The sequence below is a fragment of the Zootoca vivipara genome, chromosome 4, assembly GCF_963506605.1.
Source record: "Zootoca vivipara chromosome 4, rZooViv1.1, whole genome shotgun sequence".
In the NCBI taxonomy this organism is placed as follows: Eukaryota; Metazoa; Chordata; class Lepidosauria; order Squamata; family Lacertidae; genus Zootoca; species Zootoca vivipara.
This window is the reverse complement of record NC_083279.1, coordinates 20,105,853-20,131,594: the sequence shown is the minus strand read 5'-3', so window position 1 is coordinate 20,131,594 and position 25,742 is coordinate 20,105,853. Positions and strand designations below refer to the sequence as shown.

Here is a 25,742-nt window from a genome sequence, read left to right as displayed (position 1 = left end):
CTTGCCTGGAGCACATTTTCAAACAATAAATGTGATCTGGAGCATGATTTACCAACACATTAAATACAGGAATATGTACTGACACATTACTTCCTCATTTTGCTGCAGCATTTGCACTACTTTTAAATAGCAATTTCAGTCTCTTAGCCATTTCACGTTATGAAACATAGATCCAAAGGCCCATGCTGGACTGATCACATGACAAAATTAGCCTTGCTAAGAGGTACATTGGCCTACTCATGTAAGCAGCACAGCCTGGTCATTTGCTGGACTAGAATAATGTCTACTCTCTGCTCTCCCAACCTCAAATATTACTGTGGCAGGTAAAGGCTTCAGACTAAAGCAGCTGCTCATGTGCAGCAAAATTATCTTTAAGCCACCTGGATGATCCAATATTTGGCATCTGTAAGGCATTTCAAGCTCTCTTAATGAATTGCACATTCTCTATAATGTCCTCCAAAACTAATTACAGGTACAAATATGAAAGCCTTTACATATCAGACCCCAAATTGTGCCAATTTAAACAGCACTTTACAGCTAATATCCAAGGCAACCAGGGGTTTTTATTCCTTGATATTCTGCCTCTGACACAATGCACCCTCCTATATTTTGGGGGCACATACACATCAGAAGTGTAAGCAGAGAGTGGTAGAGACAGTGAATTTATGTTTCCAAATAGTCTGCCTTAGTCATCCGTGTTCTAGTAAACTCCAGGTTAGGCTACTCTAATGCACTACACATGGGAATGTTTTTGAAGTCTGGAAATTGCAGTCAGTAAAATCAGTAGTTAGTTGTTAGGATGCCGACAACTCAGCGCGCTGAAAAGCAGTAGTCAGGGCCAGACGCAGCCGAGGTACGCAATCCAGGTCAAAGCCAGCAGTCAGGGTCAGATAAAGCCGAAGTACACAGTCCAGGTCAAAGCCAGTAGTCAGGTTCAGATAAAGCCGAAGTACACAGTCCAGGTCAGTCAGGAAGCAGAGGTCAGGGGAGCCAGGAGTCAAAATGCCGAAATCAGGAAGCCGGGAACAGGATTAGTCAGGAGTCAGAATACAGGAATACACACGATGAGTGTTTCAACTATGCCTTCAAACGCGGCAGTTGCAGACACTGATTGACTCTTCTCTGGCCTTCTCTTAAGTATCTGACTCACTCCCACGCTTTCTATTGCATTCTTCGTTTATCTGCTCGGCGATGTCGAGCTGTGAATGGGGGGGGTGAGGGGGCCGGCTGGTCTCCTCCCTGACTGGGGCCTGCTTTTAACTCAACTTCTCCCTCTTCCTCTTCTGAGGAGTGCCTCCACCAGTCTTCCCCCCCCCCCGGCATGAATTCCTCACATTCCTCTGTGGGTGCCACTTCATAAGGGGGCTGTGCCACCACTCTTCTCCCTCATCTGTCTTGACCCTGACATCACCCCCCTTCTCCAGAGCTGCTCCCCTCTTCCCAATCCAGTGGTCTGGGCCGAGTTGGGTGCTGCACATGGAATGTTTTCTGTAGTACTGGGGCGTGGACCAGGTCTGCATCTTCCCAGGAGTTTGCCTCTGGCCCATACCCCTTCCAGGCAATAAGATACTGCAGTTTCTGTCGGGAGTCTAGGATCTGTTCTACTTCGTACTCCGCTTCTCCATCCAGCATGATACGCGGTGGTGTCTCTTGGACGGGTTGATAGCGGTGCGCCGGGACAGCTGGTGATAACAGCGCACGGTGGAACACTGGATGAATCCGCATCGGGCCGGTAGACAGAGTCGGAAGGCCACGGGGTTAATCTGTTGCACTCAAAGGGTCCCACTCTCTGTGGAGCTAGCTTCTTGCAGCGACCTTTCTGTGGCAAGTCCCGTGTCGATAGCCATACCTTGTCCCCCACCTTGAGGTCTGTGCCAGGTTGGCGGTGTGCATCCACTGTTCTTTTATAGTTCTCTTTGGCCCGTTCTAGCTGGTCGCGTAGCAGCCCTTGTATGGCTGATAACTCTTCCACAAATTCATCTGCAGCTGGTAGTGGCAGTAGTGTGTCTGGAGACGGGAAGGCACAAGGGTGGTACCTATAGTTCGCAAAGAACGGGGACTGCTGCGAGGAGGCATGCAAGGCATTATACGCAAATTCCGCCAAGGGGAGTAGACCTACCCAATCGTCCTGCCAAAAGTTAATATAGCAGTGCAGGTATTGTTGCAATGTGGCATTAGTCCTTTCCGCCTCACCATTGCTCTCAGGGTACCGCGTGGAGGTCAAGCATACCTCCACCTTTAGCAACTACATGACTTTCCTCCAGAACTGGGAAGTGAACTGGGTTCCTCTATCCGACACGATTTGACGGGGCAGTCCGTGCAGCCAGAAAATGTGGTCAACGAATAACCGGGCTGTTTCTTGGGCGGTTGGCAGCGCCTTACATGGTACAAAGTGGGCCATTTTGGTGAAAAGATCTACGACTACCCAGATCACTGTCTGTTGTTGTGAGGCCGGGAGATCAGTAATGAAATCCATGGCTATCGTCTCCCAAGGCCCCTCTGGAGTAGGTAGTGGTTGTAGCAGCCCTGCCGGCACTTCTCGGGGCCGCTTGGCGCGCTAGCAAACCTCACAGGCCTTGACGTACTCCCAGACATCCTTCCACACTTGTGGACACCAAAACTGACGTGTTACATGATACAGCGTCTTGTACCTTCCGAAGTGACCAGCAGTCATGACACTGGCGTAGCACCCTGGCCCGCAGTTCTCCGTCCGGCACATACAGAGCGTCCCCGCGATAGAGCAAACCATTTTTCTCTGAAAACGGTTCTACTCTGGATGCATCTTCCCGTAGTGCTGCTAGTTTGTCCCTGGCGAACGGGTCTGCTGCTGTGTGACGTTGGAATTCAGGGATGGCCACAGCCGATCCTGAGGCCAACTGCAACTGGTGGGGTTGAAGAACGTGTCTCAATACCTGGTCTTGACGAGCATCCTCGTATTCTGGTTTCCGGGATAGCGCATCAGCTCCTTTGTTCAGTTTGCTCGGCACATATACTACCTTAAAACACCTTGCTGAAAGAAATGGGCAGTATAATTTGGAAATAAGAGCAAAACCACAAACTGGAGTTGGAGGTAACCTGTGTAAAGAGATGGAAAGAACACCCCCAAGATGGAGTCACATCAAAGCAGGATCAGAGGAAAGAAACAGAAGTGGAGCATGGGAGATAAATATTGAGATTAGTGGAACAGGAAAACAGGAGGGAAATACTGGAACCTAGGTACAGGAGAGGGAACTGGCAAGAAAATTGTAAGATTCTAGGGAACAAAAAGGTTTTGAAAAGAAAGCAAAAACAGTACAATACTACAGGACAGAACAAAAGATAATAAAGACACCCAAACGTTATGGGGCTTTTTTTAGGCCGCAAAATCTACATCTAGGGTCATACCCTTCACCAGCTGTGCCCTGAAAAGCCTGAAGTCAACAGGTAGCAGCTCAGTATAGCTAATCACACATGCTAACACATAAGCTGGGTCTAACCATACATTTTTTTAAGCTACCTTTGCACAACATTTTTTTAAAAATCTATTTTCCAGCCTTTCCACACAATAGATGTTCAGTTATCTCTTGCTCTCTTGCACAGGATTCAGATACCTTCTCACATATTGGTTCTGCTGTTGTAAAGATACTGCATTTTCCCAGTTACCAGAAACACAGCATTTTGTCACTAGGAAATGAACAATTATTCTCCCAGCAAGTATAGGCAGAGATACTGCAAAATGCCTCTGCACTGAATGTCACATGACACAGCACAAGTCTCTCCCCCCCTCTCTCTCTGTGTGTGTTTGTGTGTGTGTGTGTGTGTGTGTGTAAAAAACACATGCCTAACAGAGTGCCACAACACAGAAAGAAATAACCATGCCCAGTACATGGCACCTCCCATTTCAACATGACAGGCATGTTAAAATGACACTGAACTTCTTAAAATTAATCATTTATAATATATACTCCCTTATAGAACCTAATGAAATTCTACTTGATTTTCTACTCATGCTTCACACATGGGCAATGGCGAGAGGTGCAGCTCCGAGTCATCCAGGCCACCAGCATTCTGCTCTCTCATCATCTTTATCACGGCCTCTCCCTTCTTCCTGGTGGACTCAGCTAGCCACCCCACTCGCTCCTCCTCTGCCACTATGTCAGCCAAGGCGCAGCTGAAGAACCTGGAGCAGCTGCTTTTAGCCGAACTGCCACAGTGAGAGAGGCCTAAGTGCGGAGGCACTGCTGGAACACCTGCTCAGCCTCTACATCGAGTGCAGTCATGACTCGCCACTCCAGAGGGCCAGGCTCATCGCAGGCTTCCTCAAGTGGAAATGGACCTCTTGATCATCAGGAGTGACATGGGCAAGTTCCTCATCAATGGCACTTGGGCAGCCTACCCAGAGTCAGCAGTCAACATATCACTGGCAGTAGGCCTGAGAGCCATACCGTCTCCCCCATGGACCGCAACCGGTGCAGCATCTGGCTGTGCTGGTTTAACAACAGACACGAGGTGTATTTTATGTGCATTTAAACGAAATGAATTAGAGTAAAAAATTATGAGTCACGGGAACATGGAGGGTGTGTGCATGAACTTACCAGTGCTTAGCTTATTTTGTTGTTGCTATTCCGATATCTCTTAGAGCAACTGTAAACTACAGAAGGCATGTGGGCTTCACGATGAGAGGTTCTGAATTACACTCCCAAATAATATGCTGTAAATGCTTTATTTGGTTACAAACAAATATGCTTTACTTGTTAGAACAACTGACTAGTAGGCACACTTGGACAAGAAAAGCATGAATGCGAAACTGGAAACCTGATTTAGAATCAATGCTTCCCAAATGGGCCATGTGTCTTTTCATTTGTATACAAGTATCTGCCAGCCCTTTCCACACTACAACATCCCCACACATCAGTTACCAAGTGGAATTCAAATAGTTCCTCCATGTAAGCAGAAAACTCTTCTGCATATGGAGTGAGGGGTAGTAATTTTAACTTACTCTTCTTATTATATATTTATATCCCACTTTTTTCCCTGACAGGACTCAACTTGTCAACTGTAGTCCTTGGTAGATCATCAAATCCCACTCCAGGGGGGTTCCAAGACCCTCCTTCAAGTGCAGGTGAGGGAAGAGGGGATAGGTGACAAGGTGCTAAAAAGTGAGAAGGGAAACAAAAAAAAAAAAGGCCTATTGGATCCCAGCATAATTAGTGAGACCAGTGGGATTTTGAATATTTGATCTACTCAGTCGTTACAGATCTTTGCTAATCTGCAGATATTACAGTGTGATTTAATACAATATATGCTACAACAATGATGATCTGAACAGCCCTATCCTATACAAGTTTACTCAGGTACATTACATTTATATCAGTGATATTTACTCAGAAATGGTTGATTAGGATGGCACCGTTAATTATTTTTTTAAAAAACGGCTTCCTAAAAGGATTGCCTGCTGAAAAATTAAGTAATTTATGGCTCTTAAGTAATCTATCAATCAGATTTCAACATGTACAAAGTACAAGATTCATTTAATATTTGTGGGTTGCTTCTGAACAAAATTCTTCAAGGCAGATAGGAATAACTGAAAACCCCAATTAGTACGCAGGCAAGTGATAAAATTTAAGCCACAACAGAAGCCAAAAGCCCATTGAGGGTATTACCATGAGGCTCTTTAAGGGAAGCACTCTTTTCACTTTTTCAAATAGGAAACAAAGTAAATAAATAAATGTCATTCACTGATGTCCATATTTCATAGCTTACATTTCAGAACAGTTGCCTTACAGAAATATGCAGTACCCACAAGGGACAAAGTGGCTTCAAATAAACAAACAAGACCAGCCCATGAGTACTGAATGAAAAGGTTAAAAGGATTAACTGATGCATGTTTCCATTGGTTTTCATTGTTAGAGAGTATGCTACAAATGTTTCATCCCAAATGTCAAGTTATCCAAGCACAGTTTCAGATACTCCGCAAGAAAAAAAATCTAAGCTTCTTTCTATCAAATAAGGGAAATGGATGGCAGAAATGGTAGCCTACAAAGGAGCAGGGTCTTCAAGATGGGGAAAGGGAGTTTTCATTGATGGCTTTAATTATAATCTGTGATTAAAACTTTAATACATTAACCACACTGATTAATAATTTCAAAGGCTGCAGCAATATACAGCAATATACCACATCATGTTCAGAGAGGAGCATCATTTAAAAACTTACCAGACGGCCAGAAAATTCTTTGTTTTCAGATAGGAATCCATATCCTGGGTGGACCTTTTAAAAATAAAAGCCAAGAGTAGGTTTCATTGCTTTAAACAACTGAAAGCTTGATGCAGACAGCATCTCATCAGTAATTACAATTTAAAGCAGCAAGTTTACTTGTACTTTATACTAGATGAGTAGATACGGCTGAAAACACTCCTTATTTAGGGAATAAATAAATTCCTTGTTTAGGGAAGCTTTTAATGTTTAATAGATTATTGTATTTTAATACTTCTGTTGGGGGCCGCCCAGAGTGGCTGGGGAGGCCCAGCCAGATGGGCGGGGTATAAATAATAAATTATTATATTTATTATTATTATTATTATTACTACTACTACTACTACTACTACTACTTATGGCAGTCATTTTGTCGGAACCAGTTTTGCTAGTGAGGAAATAAGAAAGTTTTTGAGCAAGACTAAGTTTTCCGTCCATTCTCTATGACAAACTCTGTGGAAATCAATAGCTTACTCTAAACCACAGCATAAGCCACTTCATGCATTCCTCAACTCTTAGTCCTAATTTAAATGTACAGCGTATTTGTCTTTAAACAAGACAAGGAAAAAATAATGTTTTATCAGTTCAGGGTTCCCTATGTTCACAATCACATATAAACTAGATCACTGGTAGCTGCAATGTTACCAGGCAGGTATCATACGCTCCCAGGCCACAATTTTCTGGCATGCTAGCATTTCACATACAAGTGCTAAAAACATGGTATCTATGCACCATCTTCCAAAGTACCTAACAGGCATCAACCTGGGTGAGAAACCCAGGCCTGATACAGATACAGTCATTTTGACTTATTTTCATTTCTATTCCCACCAGAGGATTCTAGAAGCTCTTCCTTATTACATTTCTGTGTAAGCACCTCTCTCCATACTCTTTCACATTTCTCTTGTTCTCTAACCCTCCAAGCTCTTCTCTCAAAAACATTTTTCTTACCCTCAAGTTAACCACAGTGCCAATGTTCAATGTTAGCAGCTCTGCTACAAATCCCACTTCAAACAGAATATAGTATTTAAAAAATAATAATAATCAGTAGACCACGAGTTGTAAAAACATTTTTTTAAAAAAAAAATGCCTCAGTATCAAAATAATGTATCCACATGGTACATAGAGTAATTACAGAACACATTAACATAGCTGCCAAGTTATCCCTTTTTTTAAGGGATTTTCCCTTATGCTGAATAGGCTTCCTCGCGAGAAAAGGGAAAACTTGGCAGCTATGCACATTAAAGTGGGAAAACCTTCAGTTTCATAATTTGTAATCTTACGTAAATTCGTAGCTAAGGAAATCTAGGTGGCAGGCTAAAGATGAAAGCCTGAACTATTTCTATCTCTATTAAATCTTCTTAACTAACAATGTAAACATCTGCAGTGTCTGTTAGCTAATTAATGTTGTTTGCCATTTTCCTCCTCCCTCCCCCTTTCCAAATGCACCATACTGAAACATTCATTTCAAAAGAAATGATAATGCTAATTGAGACACTCCAGGGTAATTGCTGGTGTTGTCCGACTCCCATCCAGCGAATTTTATTTAAAGATGCTTTCGCATTCAGCAGTTCTGAAGACCACATTTGCATTCACTGATGCAACAAGGAAAAAGTATTATTGTCATCATTTTTTAAAAAAAATACCAAGCATTCTTGTTAAACTTTGACTCTTTGACCTTATTGAAGGATAGAGGGGCAGAGGGAAGAGAAGAAAACAGGCTGCACACCTAGTCGATCATGTTTTGTCAGCAACATGAAACACTGAAAAATAATTACTCTGTGCACCATTTATCATATTTACCATGCAAATAAAAATTCTCACACAGGCCAAATAATAAAATAAAGCTAAGCAAAATTACTGCTGTCTTATAAAAAAAGACATCCAGAAAGAGAGGCTATGGCACAGAAAGGGTTAGTGCTCTAAACTAATTGGGATTCCCACCCCCACCCCCAGCAAATTTGGAAATGAACTGAAGCTGCTCCCTGGTGTGAAAGCTGAATCCAGCAGCCACCTGCAGGATCAGCAACCGGCACTGCCAGATGCTACAAAAGCCTTTGATTTCCAGTAGCGATTTCGGCCACATTTAACTCATGTGACATGAACTAAACTGGAATAGCATATTCAGTCATTCTCCCCCTCGCTTCTTTTTTTTATCTTTAAATACAAACTCTAGCTTCTCTGCTTTCTATATATGAAACAGCTGCAGAGGAGAGACTCATTCAGACTCACAGCTTGGGCCCGGGTTTTTTTAATGGCTTCCATGATAGCATCCATGTTGAGGTAGCTTTTACTAGTGGGAGCTGGGCCAACACAGACTGCTTCATCCGCCATTTTCACATGGACCTGGAAAGACAAAATGTCCACATTTTAACACATATGCACCAGCAAATACATTTACTACCACCTCCTTTAACTATTGTTTTAGGAAATGAAAAAGATAATTCACATTGTGCAGACAGGTATGTGCAAATATATCACACACAGTATAAACACACACACACACACACACACACACACACACAGCAAAAGACAGAAGGGAGGGGAAGGAGGACATATACTGTATAATGAACACAAGGGCTCATTGGTACATTCAAGGGCTTGTGACGTTAAATTTCATTTTATGCCAAGTGTGGTTTGGCTTTTGACAAATAATACAAAGAAATGCAAACCTGAATGTGGCTACACTGATAATCTATATGTAAATTCAAAGCCTAAAACTACTTTGTTAAATGTAACCAGGGTAGCTTAATATCGTACTACTTAACAACAAACATTCACGGCCAGTTCCATATAAGCAGGCTCCCCAGGAAGTTGGTGATAATTAGACTGAATTGAATGAAGGGATGCAGTGAGTGTCCCTGCACAGCATCAGGTCAGCACCATGAACAAATTAAAGCCTATGACTAAAGAGTTCAATATCACTACACGTGAACCAGAAAATCTTGAGAATTATTTAAGCAGGCTTAGATTCCCTAATTCATTCTTATCTTATTCACAGGAACAATTGTCAAACAGATTTTCTATGAAAGGTGGGGGCTACAACTAATGGCCAAAAAAAGTTTCCCTACAATTTAGAATTATTTTTGGAGAGTACATGTTCTAGAGGAAGTATCTCAAAGAGTTAGACTTTGGCATAGTTTAAGGATACTTAGCTAATATTTTAAAAGGACAAAAAAATGCTCAGGAAGCATCTGTCATTTTTAATAATTAGCAATGAAAAGGGGGCTGGTATTCTATTTATTTTATTAAATGCATAGTATTTAATAATATTTATACAGTTATATACAATCAGGCATCTGCATCATAGCTGTTTTCCCCCTATAGCAGTTCTCTGAGACAGACTAGAGAAACAAACTACTAATGAAGAATATAGATGACATTTAACAGCATGTTCTTTTGATGAGACTAAAAATAATTGTCAGTCTCAGGTAGAAATAGGATCAATTCTCAAAGATCAAGAAGGTATTTAAGGGGGGGCAGAAGACTTAAATACTTCTGAAGTAATATGCTCAAACCTTTAAAATTAGGAAGAAATATAGCCAGAGAATTTAGATGGTGGAATGCAATGCATCTATCCATTCTGATTTTAGATATATATTAAGCACACTCACAATACTGTGCATATGAAACAATTCTGTATACCTGAAGGAGTGTCTTCACCCCCATCATTCAGCCCGGACACTGAGATCCAGTGCCGAGGGCCTTCTGGCGGTTCCCTCATTGTGAGAACTGAGGTTACAGGGAACCAGACAGAGGGCTTTCTTGGTGGTGGCACCTACCCTGTAGAACACCCTTCCAACAGATGTCAAGGAAATAAGCAGCTATCCTATTTTTAAAAAAACATCTGAAGGCAGTCCTGTTTAGGGAAGTTTTTAATATATAATGCTGTACTGTTTTAATATTTGAATGGAAGCCGCCCAGAGTGGCTGGGGAGACTCAGCCAGATGGGTGGGGTACAAATAATATATTATTATTATTATTATTATTATTATTATTATTATTATTATTATTATATAATTCTAAAACCCTAACACATTAAAGTATATCAATTTTAGCCAGAATAGACCCATTTCCCATGCCCACTGATTTCAATGAATTGACCCCATGGCTTAGTTGGAAAATTATTGTGTATACCAAACTATTCTAATTAAATCCAAATACACTAAAGAACAATGTTCAAGAGGCCTCATTTCAGATGCCACAATAGAATCTATTGCGCTTCCAGAGTTTAAGGAAAAAATGGATGTACAAGTCAATCTGATTTTCAAACCTCAAGTGCAGAATGTTGTCTTGAACAAGCATACCAAGAATAATTACAATGTTGCGCTTTAATTGGAGATACATGGAACAAGGTGATATTTCCTGACTCCCTTGAAAATGAGTGACAGTTAAGCAGGTATGTGCTTTGAGTGTATCTACAGTAAGCCTGCAGCTTACACATATTTAGGTTAAACACATTCAGCTTTACGTGCTTGTTAAAATAAATAAGTAAACAAATTTTAAAAGAGGGGAGAATGCAGGTGGGTGTCTGGAGGAAAAGGACTTTCGCAATCTCGCTCACCACTGAACCCAGTGTTCTGACTTTACACAATTTTGGCTTTAGGTGTAATCCTTGGAACATAACTCCAATGTAAGTTGCAGGCTTACTGTAAATATGATTATTTTACACCCAGGGGCATACCTAAATTCAAATGAAATTTGTATAATTTTCCTCTCATCTGGAATTCAAAAGGTGCTGGAATGTCATTTTAACTAAGAAGCTCCCGAAGTTGTATTCATAGTTTCTAAACCGATTCAATCTCTCTCTCTCTCTCACACACACACACACACACACAAACACACCAGTAGTTAGCTAATTGTACAAGTAGTATTTGGGGAATTTGGGGAATACATACATGGTTTTAAGCAAAACATAGGAAACCCAGAAAGGTATACTATTTTCACTTCCTCAATTATTCAAAGATAACTTAGGAACTAGTTCTATAAACTAGTCCTACTGAAGATGTTGTCCTCGAAAAAGCCAATGTACAAATGTAAAAGCAAACCAAGCAGTGATGGATTCCTCCAAGCACTATCAACATTAAGTCAACTTTACTATAACTCTGCTATATCAGTCACACTTTTAATCTATGACACCGCATATGTCTGTTTCCTTCCATGACTGTTTTGCAGCTATTTTCCTGAATACTTAAGAGATGTTCACTTATCAACTTGAAAGTGCAGTGACTTTTATTCTGGTGTGTTTCACAGCTCATCCCCACCTCCACTAACCCAACTGTTCACATCAGCACGGCTTCATTAGCATCAGATTCAATTCTGTTTGCATACACACCAGGGGGTGGTGATGGGTGGTGATGTTTTTGCCCTGTACAAAGGTGTTCACACCTTGGCTAGAAAGGAACCAACTGGCTGAAGCTTCTGGTTTGAGAAAGAATGCATCAAACAGCTGGATTTTATTAACAAAGTACAGGATACTTATGCATCTTGGATAACATTGTGAAAACAGAGATAAAAAATGTAGCACTGAAAACACAGTGAGTGCACAGTAAGCAGGAGTGTGAACATAGTCTTGGACTCCCCACCAAACTCTCTCTCGTCAACAGTTTTCAGAGTAGCATTCTTCCCATCTACGTACTCTATTTATATGAACATCTTAGGCCAATTTGTTCCTTCCATACATCAGACAAAAAGCAGAATAGCATTTATACCAGAATAGTTTCATTTATTATTTCATTTATGTTAACATTCAATCATTCTAAAGAATGAAGGAAAATTATAACAATTTAACACTAAAATTTAGACAAAATGAGATACCAATAATAAGAACAATAAAAGCAGCAGTAAAACACAAATGCGGGTGGTGCTGTGGGTTAAACCACAGAGCCTAGGGCTTGCCAATCAGAAGGTTGGCGGTTCAAAACCCCGCGACAGGGTGAGCTCCCATTGCTCGGTCCCTGCTCCTGCCAACCTAGCAGTTCGAAAGCACAAAGTGCAAGTAGATAAATAGGTACCACTCCGGCGGGAAGGTAAACGGCGTTTCCGTGGCCTGCTCTGAATCGCCAGAAGCGGCTTTGTCTTGCTGGTCACATGACCTAGAAGCTGTACGCCAGTTCCCTTGGCCAATAACGCGAGATGAGCGCCACAACCCCAGAGTCGGTCACGACTTGACCTAATGGTCAGGGGTCCCTTTACCTTTTTAAAACACAAACAGCAAAAGCACAAACTACTCAAATGGATTTCATTTTTTAAAAAGCCCGCTGAATAAAACTGACTTCCCGGGCACACTTAAAAGTGGGCAATGAAGGGGCAAGACGCACTACACTGTAAGTCATTCTATAATCCGATTGCCGTAATTTAAAGAGAAGCTGTGTTTCATCTCCACCAACTGAATTTCTATAGGTGGAGATACAGCAAGAAGCTGAATGACATGCAAGCAAGTTCATGTGGGAAGAAGCAATTCCTGGAATATTCCAGCTTTAAATCATTTAGGGACTGAAAGTCCAAAACCAGCACCTTGAATTGAACCCAAGAACAAATTGGCAGCCAGCAGAGCTGGTATGAAACTGGCACAATATGACCTGTCTTAGTAACTCAGACAACAGCTGGGGCCACAGCATTCTGAATCAACTGAAGTTTCCAGAACATCTTCCAAGGAAGCCCCACATTGAGCTCTTTACAGTAAGCCAATCCAGAAATGACTGGTTCTACTACTCCCAAGAAAAATATGATTAGTCTACTAAATGAAGTTGGTTGAAAGCACTCCTGGTCACATGGATAGCTCAGTTGGTTAGAGAGTGGTGCTGATAACGACAAAGTTGCAGGTTCAATCCCTGTATGGGACAGCTGCATATTCCTGCATTGCAGGGGGTTGGACAAATTGATCCTCAGAGTCCCTTCCAACTCTATGATTCTAAGTCTCCCAAACTGTGAACCTGTTGCTTCAAAAGGAGTACCACCTCTCCACCTAAGGGTGGTCTTCACTTCCAAGATTATGATGTTTTACTTCACTCACCAACATTGATTCCAAAACAGCTACCTGCTGCCTTTCTGGGTTTAGATGAAGGGAACGAGAGACAGAGTTTGGTATCATATGCCAAAATATCCAGATAACCTCACTCAGCAGTTTTATGTAGCTGTTAAAGAGCATATAGGGGACAGAACAGACTCTTCAGAATCCCATCAGTCAAAGGTCACAGATGAGGAAACTCCAGCACCACCTTCTAGGAGCTGCTCTTCACTGATCCGAGCCACTGTAAGCAGTCACTCAACCATCCATCCCCAACAAGTTGGCCAGAAGTACACCATGGCTGATCGTTTCAATGAGAATCTACAAAGATGTACTCTACACTCCCTTCCCTGGCACAAAGTGACCAAGGCAGACTCAGTCCCATAGTCAGATCAGAAACCAAACTGGAATGGAACCAAGTAATGAGTTTAATTTTAAAAACCTACACTTGGAAAAGGAAAGTGTAGGAAAAGGAAAGTTTTTCCCTTTGGGCACACTTGCCAAATCAAAACAGAAGCCAAGGGCAATCTAGTGGTGTGTGCTACAGTTCACGTGTAGCAACCTTGAAATGGTCTTCCCTCTAGTCTACTGAGCAGGCAACATTTTGGTGCTGTAAGGTAGCCAGTGAACTTTAGTTAATTAGATTTATGCATTGCTTCCTAAAGCAAAGGAAATCCCAAAGTAGCTTGTAGAATAGATAGAACACCAAAATACAATTCAGTACCACAGATCCACTGAGATAATATAAAAAAACTAAAGAGTGTGCATTAAGAGTCACTTGGGGGTTGTTGGCATCCATCTGTCTCTTAATCACAAAAATACCCACCCTCATCCAACAAGAGCAATGAGCAACAGCAAGGAAACCCAGAAAGCCAGATATGGTCCATGGGGTCACGAAGAGTCGGACACGACTAAACGACTAAACAACAACAACAAATGTGTGGGAAAACAAACATATCATCTTCACCTGGAAGATTCCATTAGCAAAGGGGCTTCTACAGAAAATACACTCTCTTGTTCAAGCGTCTCTCATAATAAACAAGTCCATGAGCATCATAGTGCCCAGAAAGGCCACAAAACCATGCAAATCATATGTTGGCCATAGCATAAGGAAACCAGGACAACCACTGCCACTCAGGACTGTCAATTCAGGTCAGCATCGACCAGTTTAGAGAATTGGATATGCCTTTTTATTACCCCTGCCTTCACATGCATACTTCTACTTACCTTCTTTTTGCAGAAAAAAATAAAATCTGTTCAGCTGCATTCTTCACCCTCGCAGAGCCACCCACCTGTACTGTTTTCATATAGCCCTTTCTATAACTGTAAACAGCTGAAGATGCTTTCCATTCTGCGGTTACCACTTACTTAAATGCAAATGCCTAATTAAAAGTAAACACACAACACAGCTCACAAATCCCTCAAGAGTGCCTAAGATCACCCACAGTCCCAGTTATGCAGAGTAGGTCAACCTTTTATATCTTGAGGTCTTAAAGGCACAGATCCCTCCACTAAAACCATTCACCTTCCAAAAATCAAGTGCATCAGTGCTTTATGAATTATACAGTCAGCCCGTTTTGAACATTAGCTGGGATTTTAAGCATTTACACAAAGAAACCTCATCAAGCTAGTAATCCTCTGGGTTTATTCCAGCTCAAATCAATATTACAGAGCAAGGAATGTTGCTGCAGTGTAAAGTGGATTCACTCAATTGACCCAAACAGCATAATACGTCTCAGCAAGACAAACCACAATTAGCTTGTCCCATAAAATGAGGGTAATGAGTAAATCCTTTGTAATGTTGCTTCTCACTCTTTCACATACAAAGGCATAACAAAGTCCTGAATTAAAAATCAATTGAATGCAAATTATATTTGAATCCACTGTTTCAGCTGTTAACCAAGGAAGGAGGTATGATTGCCAAGCCTTGCAGAGGCAGACAAATCTAAATCTAAATATATTTAGGCGTAAAGTGCACAGCACTGTAGAAGTTTGAAATCAAAATAACTAGACCAGGGTGGTCCAAGGCATGGCCCTGGCAGCATCTGATAAAAACCCCAGCCCTCCCAAAGCCTGATAAGAGAGGCCCTGGGGTTGGGAAGGAGGTGTGAGGGCTTTGATAGGGTCCTAGAGTCCTTCCAGCTTTGGGAAGGAGGTGGGAGGACTCTAGGACACCTGCCAGAGCCTTGTGCCTCCTTCCCAAAACCCATTACCTTAGCTTCCCAACTTTGGGAAGGCAGCACAAAGTCTGGGGAGGCGGGCGGTGCTCAAATTTTTGCCTTGCTTCCCCCCTCTCCACTTTAACGTGTGACAAGACAGTTTGTAGCCCTTGGCATTCATGTCAGAGTACTCCTGCGGCCCACTTGGCATGAAAAGCTGGGCTGCTCTGACCTAAACAAATATGTCAGCTGAGAGAGTGGCAGTATTGGGTAAAGGACCCCTGACCGTTAAGTCCAGTCGCGAATGACTCTGGGGTTGCGGCTTTACTGGCCGAGGGAGCCGGCGTTTGTACGCAGTTTTTCCAGGTCATGTGGCCAGCATGACTAAGCCGCTTCTGGCAAAACCAGAGCAGCGCACAGAAATGCCGTTTACCTTCCTGCTGTAGCGGTACCTATTTATCTACTTGCACTTTGACGATCGGCAAGCCCTAGGCTCAGTGGTTTAGACCACAGTCCCACCCGCGTCCCAACAGCTGAAGTGGCATGTAGCCTTTTGCCCAATCCTAACAGCTATGTTCTACCCTCTACTATCAGAAACAGTGTGCCACAGAATACCAGTTGATGGGATTCTCAGAGTGTTAAGAGTGTTAATGCATACAGGAAATGTAGGCTTCCCATACGCCACTGTGTACAGGATGCTGAACTAGATAGGCCTTTGGCCTGATCCTATAGGGTGCTACTTATGCTCATGTTTGACATTAGGAACCTCAGCAAGAGACAGACAAAAAAAGACTGGATCAAGTAAGTTTCAAACCTGTTCCTTCAGAGGAAGTAGGACTTGACCAAGAACTGGCTAAACACCATTTCCCTGAACCAGAGAACCAGCTACATGCAGGAGCTCCATGTTACCAGGATTAAGCTTCAGTTTATTGCCCTCATCCAGTCTACTGTATTACTGAATCCAGGCATAGGTTCAGTACTTCTGCATCACCCAAGTGTTTCTATCCTTATTAGTCATGCTCTCTTCAATTTCAATGTCAGATGTGTGTCCCTTTTAAAATTAAAACAAAATAACTGTAGCCAATAGAAACCAGTAAGTACACATACATAATACTTTAGTCATCTTTTTAAGTTTGTCCTTTTTCTATTAAATATAAACAAAAACAACAAATGTATCCATTGTATCTTAATTTGTTAACAAAATCAGAAGGTGTCAGGAAATATCTGTTAGCAGAAGCATTAAGATATCCATATTTCCTGAACTGGCTCTGCCAAAGAGTCCTGGAAGTAGTTGTATTGGTATACAGTACAGTCATACCTTGGTTTAAGTACGCTTCGGTTTGAGTACTTTCAGTTTAAGTACTCCACGGACCTGTCTGGAACGGTTTAATCCACTTTCCATTACTTTCAATGGGAAAGTTCACTTCAGGTTAAGTACGCTTCAGGTTAAGTACGGACTTCCGCAACCAATTGTGTACTTAAACCGAGGTACCACTGTAAATGATAAAGTCCCAACATACAGTATAAAAATGTTCTGGATCTTCTAGCCTTTAGAAACCTTTATGAGTTACCTTTGGTTGTCTTTCCTGCAGTTGCCAGGTTCCCATAGGTTTAGAACTGAGAGCCGCAGGGTCATCTTTCACATTATTTATTTGGACTGATCAAACTTGTGTGCTGGTTAATAAAAATGGCATTTTCACTGCCGTTTCGTATATGATGTGCAGAGTTCATTTATATGAAAGGTACATTATTATGCCCCCTTGGCAAGCATGCAGAGGCATACCATCTACAAAGCAAACAATTTACTCTAGTCCAGGGGTTCCCAACAAAATTTTCTCAAGGACCCCTCATCGAGCCGCTATTGTGACAAGGACCCCCATTAATTCCTAATCCTAAAATTAAAAAGTGAGAGCCAAATTAAGAGTCTTTTTATATTTTATATTTATACGTTTTTTACAGTTACAACAGAGTACTCCATCTGTATACAGTTAGTTTTAATTTTCAGTTCTTAATGAGATGAACCACTTTTTAACCAACGGTCCATTTTTAACTACGCGAACTGTAGCTTCCGCGAAAAACAACGCTTTGTTTACAAACACTACTGTTCTGCAAAGAGGCAGTGCGCGCCAGGGAGGAGGGAGGGGAATGGAGAAGACAGGGTACCTGCGCAGTAGTGCACAAATGAAGCTGACACGCGCAAAGCATCTTGGGGAGGTGAGCGTTAGTAGAATGCGCGCGCTGCCTCTTTGCAAAACAGTAGTGTTTGTAAAGCGCCACCTAACAGCATACAGCAGAACTACTGCTTCTATCTAATTCTAGTTTTGCACTAGACTCTGCTCATGCAGGAAGCGGCCAAAACAAAAAATCTGTTATCATACGAAATATATTTAATATTTTTTTTATTCTAATAGCATCTTGCGGACCCCTCTGGCATAGCTCGCGGGCCCCTGGGGGTCCGCGGACCACCTGTTGGGAACCACTGCTCTAGTCCATCTTTGCTCAGGGCATGTTCATACAAGTAAATTCCTTCAAGAGTGGGTAGTCCCATAGTTCTTGGATGGTGCTCATGTGCGTAAAAATGTGACAGACTGACAGACACACACACACACACACACACCCAAAAATATCCAAGTACATCCAAGAAGCATTTACTGCAATCACAGAAACACTTTTTCAGCCACTGCACTCGCAGAAATTGTTGCCATCCAAGTCAGGCTGCCCCATTCACATGGGAAACCTCATTTCCCAGAAAACAAGCCCTCCAAAAAGCATAAAATCTGAGGGGAAGACTTACAAAGGTATGAACACAGAAAGGTGTGTGTGTGCGTTATAGATATGAACATATTTTTAGTACTGCACACATGATGGTTCTAGCTAAATCCTCTTTCCTGTTAGCAATTAATTTTTTCCCCTGCCTGCTAAATAAAGTCATATTCCCTGCTGATGGCAAATGATTGGTTTACCTACAACTCCAGGGGGTTTAGCTATCAGTCCCTTTAAGAAGCTTTGACAGTTTAACCTGCTGGGCTCACAGCACCCATGGGAGGGCCTTACTTGCAGTTTTGCTTTCTGATGCTGCTGACCACTAATACTGACTCCATAGATAATGGATTTCAATAACAACCTCCTACAGGTTAACACTTTTGAGTAGCATCCATGATACTGCTTTAATTAAGTTAATACATGAAGGTCGCAGTTTGGTAGGAAGTTTTTAATAAATTTGGCAGCGCTTACAATAATAATAAAAATGTGTGGCTCATCTGTACAGTAACTCCAAGATAAGTTTACCTACAGATATAATCCCATCTGCTTGTGGATTTATGGAATGCTTCAATTCCTTTTAAAAAGTAAACTATTACTTCTGCTTCCTAGAAATACGCACATTTCTAACAAAGTTTCATGACAGATATGAAATGTATGATTCTGCCATGCTGGGTGCAGAATGGGCTTACCTGGTCCACAAAATAGACCACCCTCCACCACAGAGGGGACAATTCCCCCCCCCCTGCAAGGTGCATGAGATTAATGCTTCGGCCTGACTTCAGATGCCAAGGGTTTAATATTAAACAGCTTTGCAGAAACGCAAGAACGGAACCCAAACTACTACTTTCTATTTTAAATAACTAATTCGTGTATTTGAAAGGCAGCCATTTGTTACGTTTAGTTGGCAGACTTGATTTTAAAGCAAGCCTCAAATTGTTACATTTTTCTTTGACAGTGTACTTTCAAAGAATGTATGTACTAAAAAAAAATACATTCCCTTTGGCTTAGTACTTTACCTGCAAAGATACACTCAGAAATAGGGAAGGTATTTTTTCTTTACAATCTTAAACCTTGATAGGCAGTACAGAGGGTAGTAAGAAACCAGCATGGGAGCTATTTAATATACTTCTTGATTAACTCGTTGCCTGTCCACTTCTCCCACAGACATGTACTAACATGTCATAATCGTGATAATTCCCATCATCCCCACAGCTAGCACACAAGCTCCTTGATTAGTACACAACTCCCAGACGAGCTACTGCTAATGCTAAATAACTCCCTTCAGTCTCCAGCTACTATACCTCAGGCTCCCAATTAAACATAATGTCGCTGATTACCCGTATTAGTCCAGACAAATTTCTGCCAAGGATTCTACTCTGCTTATTTTCAGCAAACCCCTCTACCCCCACCCCCACCCCAAAAAAGGGGGGAGACCATGGAAGGTAACAGGGGGAAAAACACCACAATAAGGTGGTTTATTTAAAATCAGAGTCAGTATAAGGATTTGACATTGATACTAAATAATGATAGCATGACATTGGAAGAAATAAAGCTCTCTCCTTAAAAACAATTTTCAAATTCTGTTCAAACTGGCACGTTTATTTATAAATTTGCTGTTGATAAAGCATCATCAACTGAAAACACAAAGTTTAATTGCTATTAGTAGGTTTAGCACACTAAACCAGTGCAGATATAAAACAATTGGACCCATAACACATGTACTCACATTTCCAGTGATTCATCACATGCAAAAAAATTCCTCCAAGTCAAATAATCTGATTATTGTGTTTCCTTGATGAATACCCCAAGGTTTGTACCCACTCCATCAGATGGGGGCAACCTCCCATCCATCCAGTCTAGGTAATCACTCACTAACCAATGCTCAATTCTCTACATTCAAGAACACTGAAACCTCTATAACCACTAACCAGAGCTATAGACAAAGTAGGATTCATTCGTTTTATATTGAAAAATAGAGGAGGGAGGCTCCTTGCACATCCCTTGCTGTTTAGGCAAGATGAACAATAGTTTTCTAAAATAAGGCCATCTATATCATTCTGCCTACTATATTAGCGAACTCAGATCACAAGTGTGAATGGGACAAGGGCAAAAATGAAGCCTCTAAAGAAACAAGAAGTGGGTATCAGCATTATTCACAAGAACTGTGAGGTCTCCAGAAGTGCAGAAAAGTTATTTAAACCTAAGAGGGCAAATCTCAATTACAAAAAAAAACAGTGAGGACTGCCAGTGAGAAAAAAACCAGAGGATCTTACCTGCTTAAGGAAGCCTAAACAAAAGCACTCATATTAGGAGGCAAGGGTACACCACAAGGTTTTATTTGCCATTCCCACTTGCATGGAACTATACAATAGTGTGGCGTTAAAGCACACCTTGAAGTAAGAAAAATGTTAGATAACCCAATTAAAGTTAGCTATATAAGCAGGGTTGCCTGGTGAACACACTTTTTCCACCATAATGCTTCAGGGGAATGTATTCTATCCCCTTCTCCTGAAACCAGCATGAACCAAATATGGGGACCCAACTTCCAACACACACATTTAGCTAAAATTATGAATATGCCACATATGCAACCAGTATACAATTTTTGAGTGTTAGAATGTGTTTGTAATTTGATAGTTCTAACAGTTTAGCTAAATACAAGTGTCACGGACAGAAAGTAGCTAATGATGCAAGGTCTCACTATTTACTGACTAAATGTGCATAGCAAAGCTAACCTTAGAGTCTATTAATGGCAAATGAGTAGAGAACAATTAGAAAACACAATGGTTTTTTAAAAAGATGAAATTTTGATAAGCTCTTTCCAGAGGTCCTCTCACCTTTATCTACACTGATGCATTCCCATCTTAATTTACCTGATCATTAGCTTCCAGTTTGTTCAGCTGGAAACCAAAAACAAACACTAATTACTTTGACATCACAAAGTCAGAGCTGTCCTCACCATCTCCCCAGACAGCAGGGATAAATTATAAAGGGTAGCCATGATAATATCTTGATAAATGATGAGTCACATCACCTCTTTTGTCAATCATCCATGAGGGCTCACACATGATACCACTCAATCTCATTACTGTATCCTAGGGCTAGGAAGACAATACACACCAGGAGTCATATTTCAAACAGCAGGCCACCATGATAAGATGCAACTCAGTAGATGGTTGATAAATTCCCATTGGCTTTTTGTTTTAACATAACTGTCAAATACTTCTGCTGCTAAGTACTATGCAGACACGGAAGGCCAAAGTACATGGTTAAAGCTACTGATTATTCCTTGGGAAAATATGCACGTAATATTCTTCTTTTAAAAAGAAAAGTAGCACAAAAGCATCACTTCTAATTACAACAAAGCTTACATTTTAAAAAATATATATGCAATTTTGAAAGGCAAGCATCAAGACTTAGTGCTGTCATAGCCAGAGATCTCCTTCCTGAATATCCAGAAAATAAAAACTCAGGACAGACACAAACTGAACCGTTTCCATACTTTCTGCCTTTGAGGAACCATTTCCACTTAACTCATCTATCAAGGAACCCCACACAGGTTATGGGGCATGGACAGTTTGTTTGGGACACTGGAGAGGCCCAATGGGCTTCATCAGACCCTTGGGCTTGCCCACATCAACTAAGAATGTGACTTAGTACATACTGGATACCGTACTTTCCAGCGCCTGTACATAATATAGGGGATGATTAATAGAGGTGGGCAAGCTGTCTTTCATGAATGCCTATCCATTATTATTCATCTTTCCATTGAGGAACCCCTGACAAGGTTCTCCGGAGAACAGTTTGAAAGCCACTGACCTTGACCTAGATCGGAAAAAAAAAAAATCCTTCCAGTAGCACCTTAGAGACCAACCAAGTTTGTCATAGCTGTGAGCTTTCGTCGCACCAACACGGCTACCCTACCTGTAACTTGACCTAGATCGTTATGTATCTATTTTTAAAAGGAGGAGAACAGCCAGAGGCCATGTTGTTGCATAATTACACTCCTTATTTATTCCCCAAGTTACGATTTAAAAAGTAGAACCCATACAAAGTGTATCCCTTAGCTTCTTTGAGCCAAGAATGTGTTATGCCTTAATGCAACACACCCATCTTTTAATTTGTCATTAAAATGACCCGTAACCAAGCCGTTGCATAAAATATTCTCACTGAACCCACAGTCTAAGCAGGGGTGGCTAATCTTTTTTTGCCTGAGAGTCATTTTCACAGTGAGCCAACTCTCAACAATTGACCAATCTGATGATCAAGAAAGGGGTAAATCACATCAGTTCATTGGGCTAGTGGTGTGTTATATGTATGATACCTTTTTCTCACAAACGCACACACCCCAAAAAATTGGTGGGAATTAAGAAAAAAATTGCTTCTTTCGTTGCTAAGGAAACACTTTTCCACCTTCCATAGTTAAGATTTAAATCAATTCATTTTATTTACCTTTCACCAGATGCCTACTACACTCTCTTCAAAACAACCTTCACTGCTTCCTGAACTGTTTGCTCTGATATCCTTCTACAATAGTGAAACACATTACCCATCAAAAATGAAAAGTATGGTAATAATTTTCAACATTGACATTACACAACAGGGGTCACAACACTAATAACAGGCAGAATATGCACGCTCATTTTGTGAGCCCACCTCAATACAGTGTGTCTTTTTTTAAAAGAGAAGTAGTTGGAATTTCATTTCTAGCTCCTGACATAGACAAATATTAAATATTTAAGATATTTTTCTACCACTTCAGCAAAATATCCCAAGGTAACAGAATTTTTTAAAACGTAAGGAAAGTTAATCATAAATAAAAGCAGCAAGGTCTTTAAAGCCATATAAAAAAATCAAAACAAATTGGCAACAATTTTATCTAAAAGACTGATAAAATATATCTTCCTTTGCCTGGAGCCACAAGAACAACAAAGTAGGCACTATGTGGACCTCTCTGGGAAGAGCATTCCATAACTGGGGCACCACCACTAGAGACTTCTCCATGTTAGCTGTGTGGGTTCAAAGTTGCACTCCATGACAAACTGTAAATCAAGTATCTAACAAAACCTAGAAATTAAAAGTTATATCCAAGGTGTTTCAGATGGCAGGGATTAAAATCAGAATAACTTAGGTAGCATTAGAGAGCAAAATACCCTGTCCGATAATATTGTCTTATGCAGAAGTCAATGCAAGCCTGTTCCTTAACTTTCCCCAGCGACACCAGTGAGCAAAAAGAAACAGCACCTGAATAAGCCCAAAGTGTTGTATTATCTAGTGATCATTTTAAGAGCCATAAACTTCTAATCTATGGCAGCTAGTCACACTATTTAGGACAAATTAATGATAGTTACAGCTAGAGTAAGAGCTTATCAAGGAATATATATTTGTGCTACAAAAGGAATTCCTATGGCTGCTTTATATAAAAATATTGTGAAGAAGAGTATTTTTATAGAAAAATATTTTATATAAAATAATATTTTATAGTAAAATATCATGAAGAGGAAAAGTGGGGCTTGCCATCATATTGATATGATAATTTCAGATATATAAATATTATTTATTTTCTCTTTCCCCTGACATAAATAAAAACTGAACACATGAAGATGAAAAAGGCCTCCGTTTCAAAGAAATCTGTAAATAAGATTGCATGCCTCAGTCTAGTCCAGACAGTACATTCTGCTTCCACTTCAACGTTCTAGCTCTTGCCAGAGCTCGTTGTCAAAACATTAGCTATTTAAGCTTCCCTTTTTAAAACTGCACCAGAAGCCAACAAATAGGACTTGGAAGGAACTAAAAGAGTTTCCATCAGCAGCTGCTATGAAGGAGAAGTTGATACGCATGAATAATCCAAAACACTGCTACAATAAAGAAAACCCAAGTTGATTTTATTTATACATTTTTCCTCCAAGGAGGATAATGGTGTACATGGAGCTTGTCCCATTTTATGTTCACAACAATCCTCTGTGGTAGAATTAGGCCGAGAGATGGTGAGTGACCCAGTGTCCTCTAGTGAGCTTTATGGCAAAGCAGAGATTTAAAGTCTGGGGTCACACATAAGAAGGAAATAGATGGAAAAGCGTATTAAGACGACTCTGTTGGTGCCGACTTCACATCTTATTTATATGTCCAAGATGTGCTCAACAAACATGGAAGGCATCAACTAGGTAGTTCATCTGACAAATACAGCAGAAGTGGTCACAGAGGTGGTAGAATATGGGAAGAGTACATCTACAGAGACAGCATCTCACATCTCAACACTGAGAAATCATCTTCATAAGAGTAATACAGTATTGAATTTCCCTTCATAAGGCAATCATAAGCAATAAAAGTGAAGTTATTTTCAAAAAGTTTGAATTCTGTTCACATTGACAGCCAGTGCACAATAAAAGGTCCAAAAAGTTATATGCCAGTTCAGGAAGTAAAGGAAAAATACATGGCCAAGACCACCTGCTTTGAGAAGCCCGAAATTAATGACTCAACTTTATATTTCCAATGAGAACATGGTAACAGAACAACCTGATCCTTCCAGAACTGTAAATCAGGCTGGTCCATGTGAACCATTAATTCACTGACACAATGGGCTGAAATGAAGACCACTAGAAGAATGACTTTGTATAACAGCCAACAAAGATCAGAGACTCAAAAAGTTTTTTTCTCTATCAGGGAAGCAAATACAATAAACATCTCATTGGGGACTATACAGCAAGTGATGAGGTATCATATTTGCCAATCCTCAAAGAAATCACTTGACCATGGAAGAAATGAAGAGGGGGGAAATCTCCACAGGAATACAGAAGGCTAAAATGGCAGCTGTTTGCATCTTAACAAACCTTGGCCATGTGTTTATATAGGAAAGAGCTGAACCACACTTAGTCAAAACTTGGCTTAGCTCAATGCAGTGTGGCAATAAAAAGGACTAGGGAGAAGCAAAGAGCTGTGAGCTGCTCTCCTGGATCCTGGGCTTGGAAATAAACAAAGGCAATGAATTGAATGGACTGAACAGGAGTCAAATAGCGTTTCTCCAAATCAACCATAACATCCAAGGAATGCATGAGTGAGGAAGATGATGGCATGCTCCTGTAGACCTATTGGGGGTCTACAGGGGATTGTTTTTATTTTAAACAACAAAGAACCTATGAAGACATAGGAACAATATAGAAGGTACTACCCTACTTCAAATCAAACTCACTGGGATGACGTCTGAATGACACAACTGCCATTTCCATAATAAACACAAGCTTCTATACACCATTAGTTCTGAGTGATCACTCCTAATTTTTCCTAAGCCAACAGTCTCATCTGATTACACAATTGCTCTCCCACCCCACCCCACCCAAAATAAAAGGAGAGTGGGGAAGGAATAATCACATCTGATTATGCTTCTACCTCATTTGAGGACAGCTGGTTTCATGTGTAACTAAGGCCCGGGGGCTGGATCCGGCCCAATTGCCTTCTAAATCCGGCCGGGAACCAGCGTGTTTTTACATGAGTAGAATGTGTCCTATTATTTAAAATGCATCTCTGGGTTATTTGTGGGGCATAGGAATTCGTTCCTTCCCCCCCCCCAAAAAAAAATATAGTC

At 41.0% G+C, this 25,742-nt stretch overlaps 1 protein-coding gene across 2 annotated transcripts in view; it reads right to left on the bottom strand.

Annotated features, from left to right (window-relative positions):
- The window catches only part of PCCA (propionyl-CoA carboxylase subunit alpha), a 233,285-nt gene that overhangs the window by 195,096 nt on the left and 12,447 nt on the right, over positions 1-25,742 (bottom strand). For both annotated transcript variants that reach the window (XM_035114548.2, XM_035114547.2), the window contains exons 5-6: positions 8,462-8,575; positions 6,194-6,247 (exon numbers count right to left, since the gene is read on the bottom strand). In XM_035114548.2, the coding sequence (XP_034970439.2) occupies positions 6,194-6,247; positions 8,462-8,575 (168 nt within the window). The remainder of the gene's footprint in view (positions 1-6,193; positions 6,248-8,461; positions 8,576-25,742) is intronic.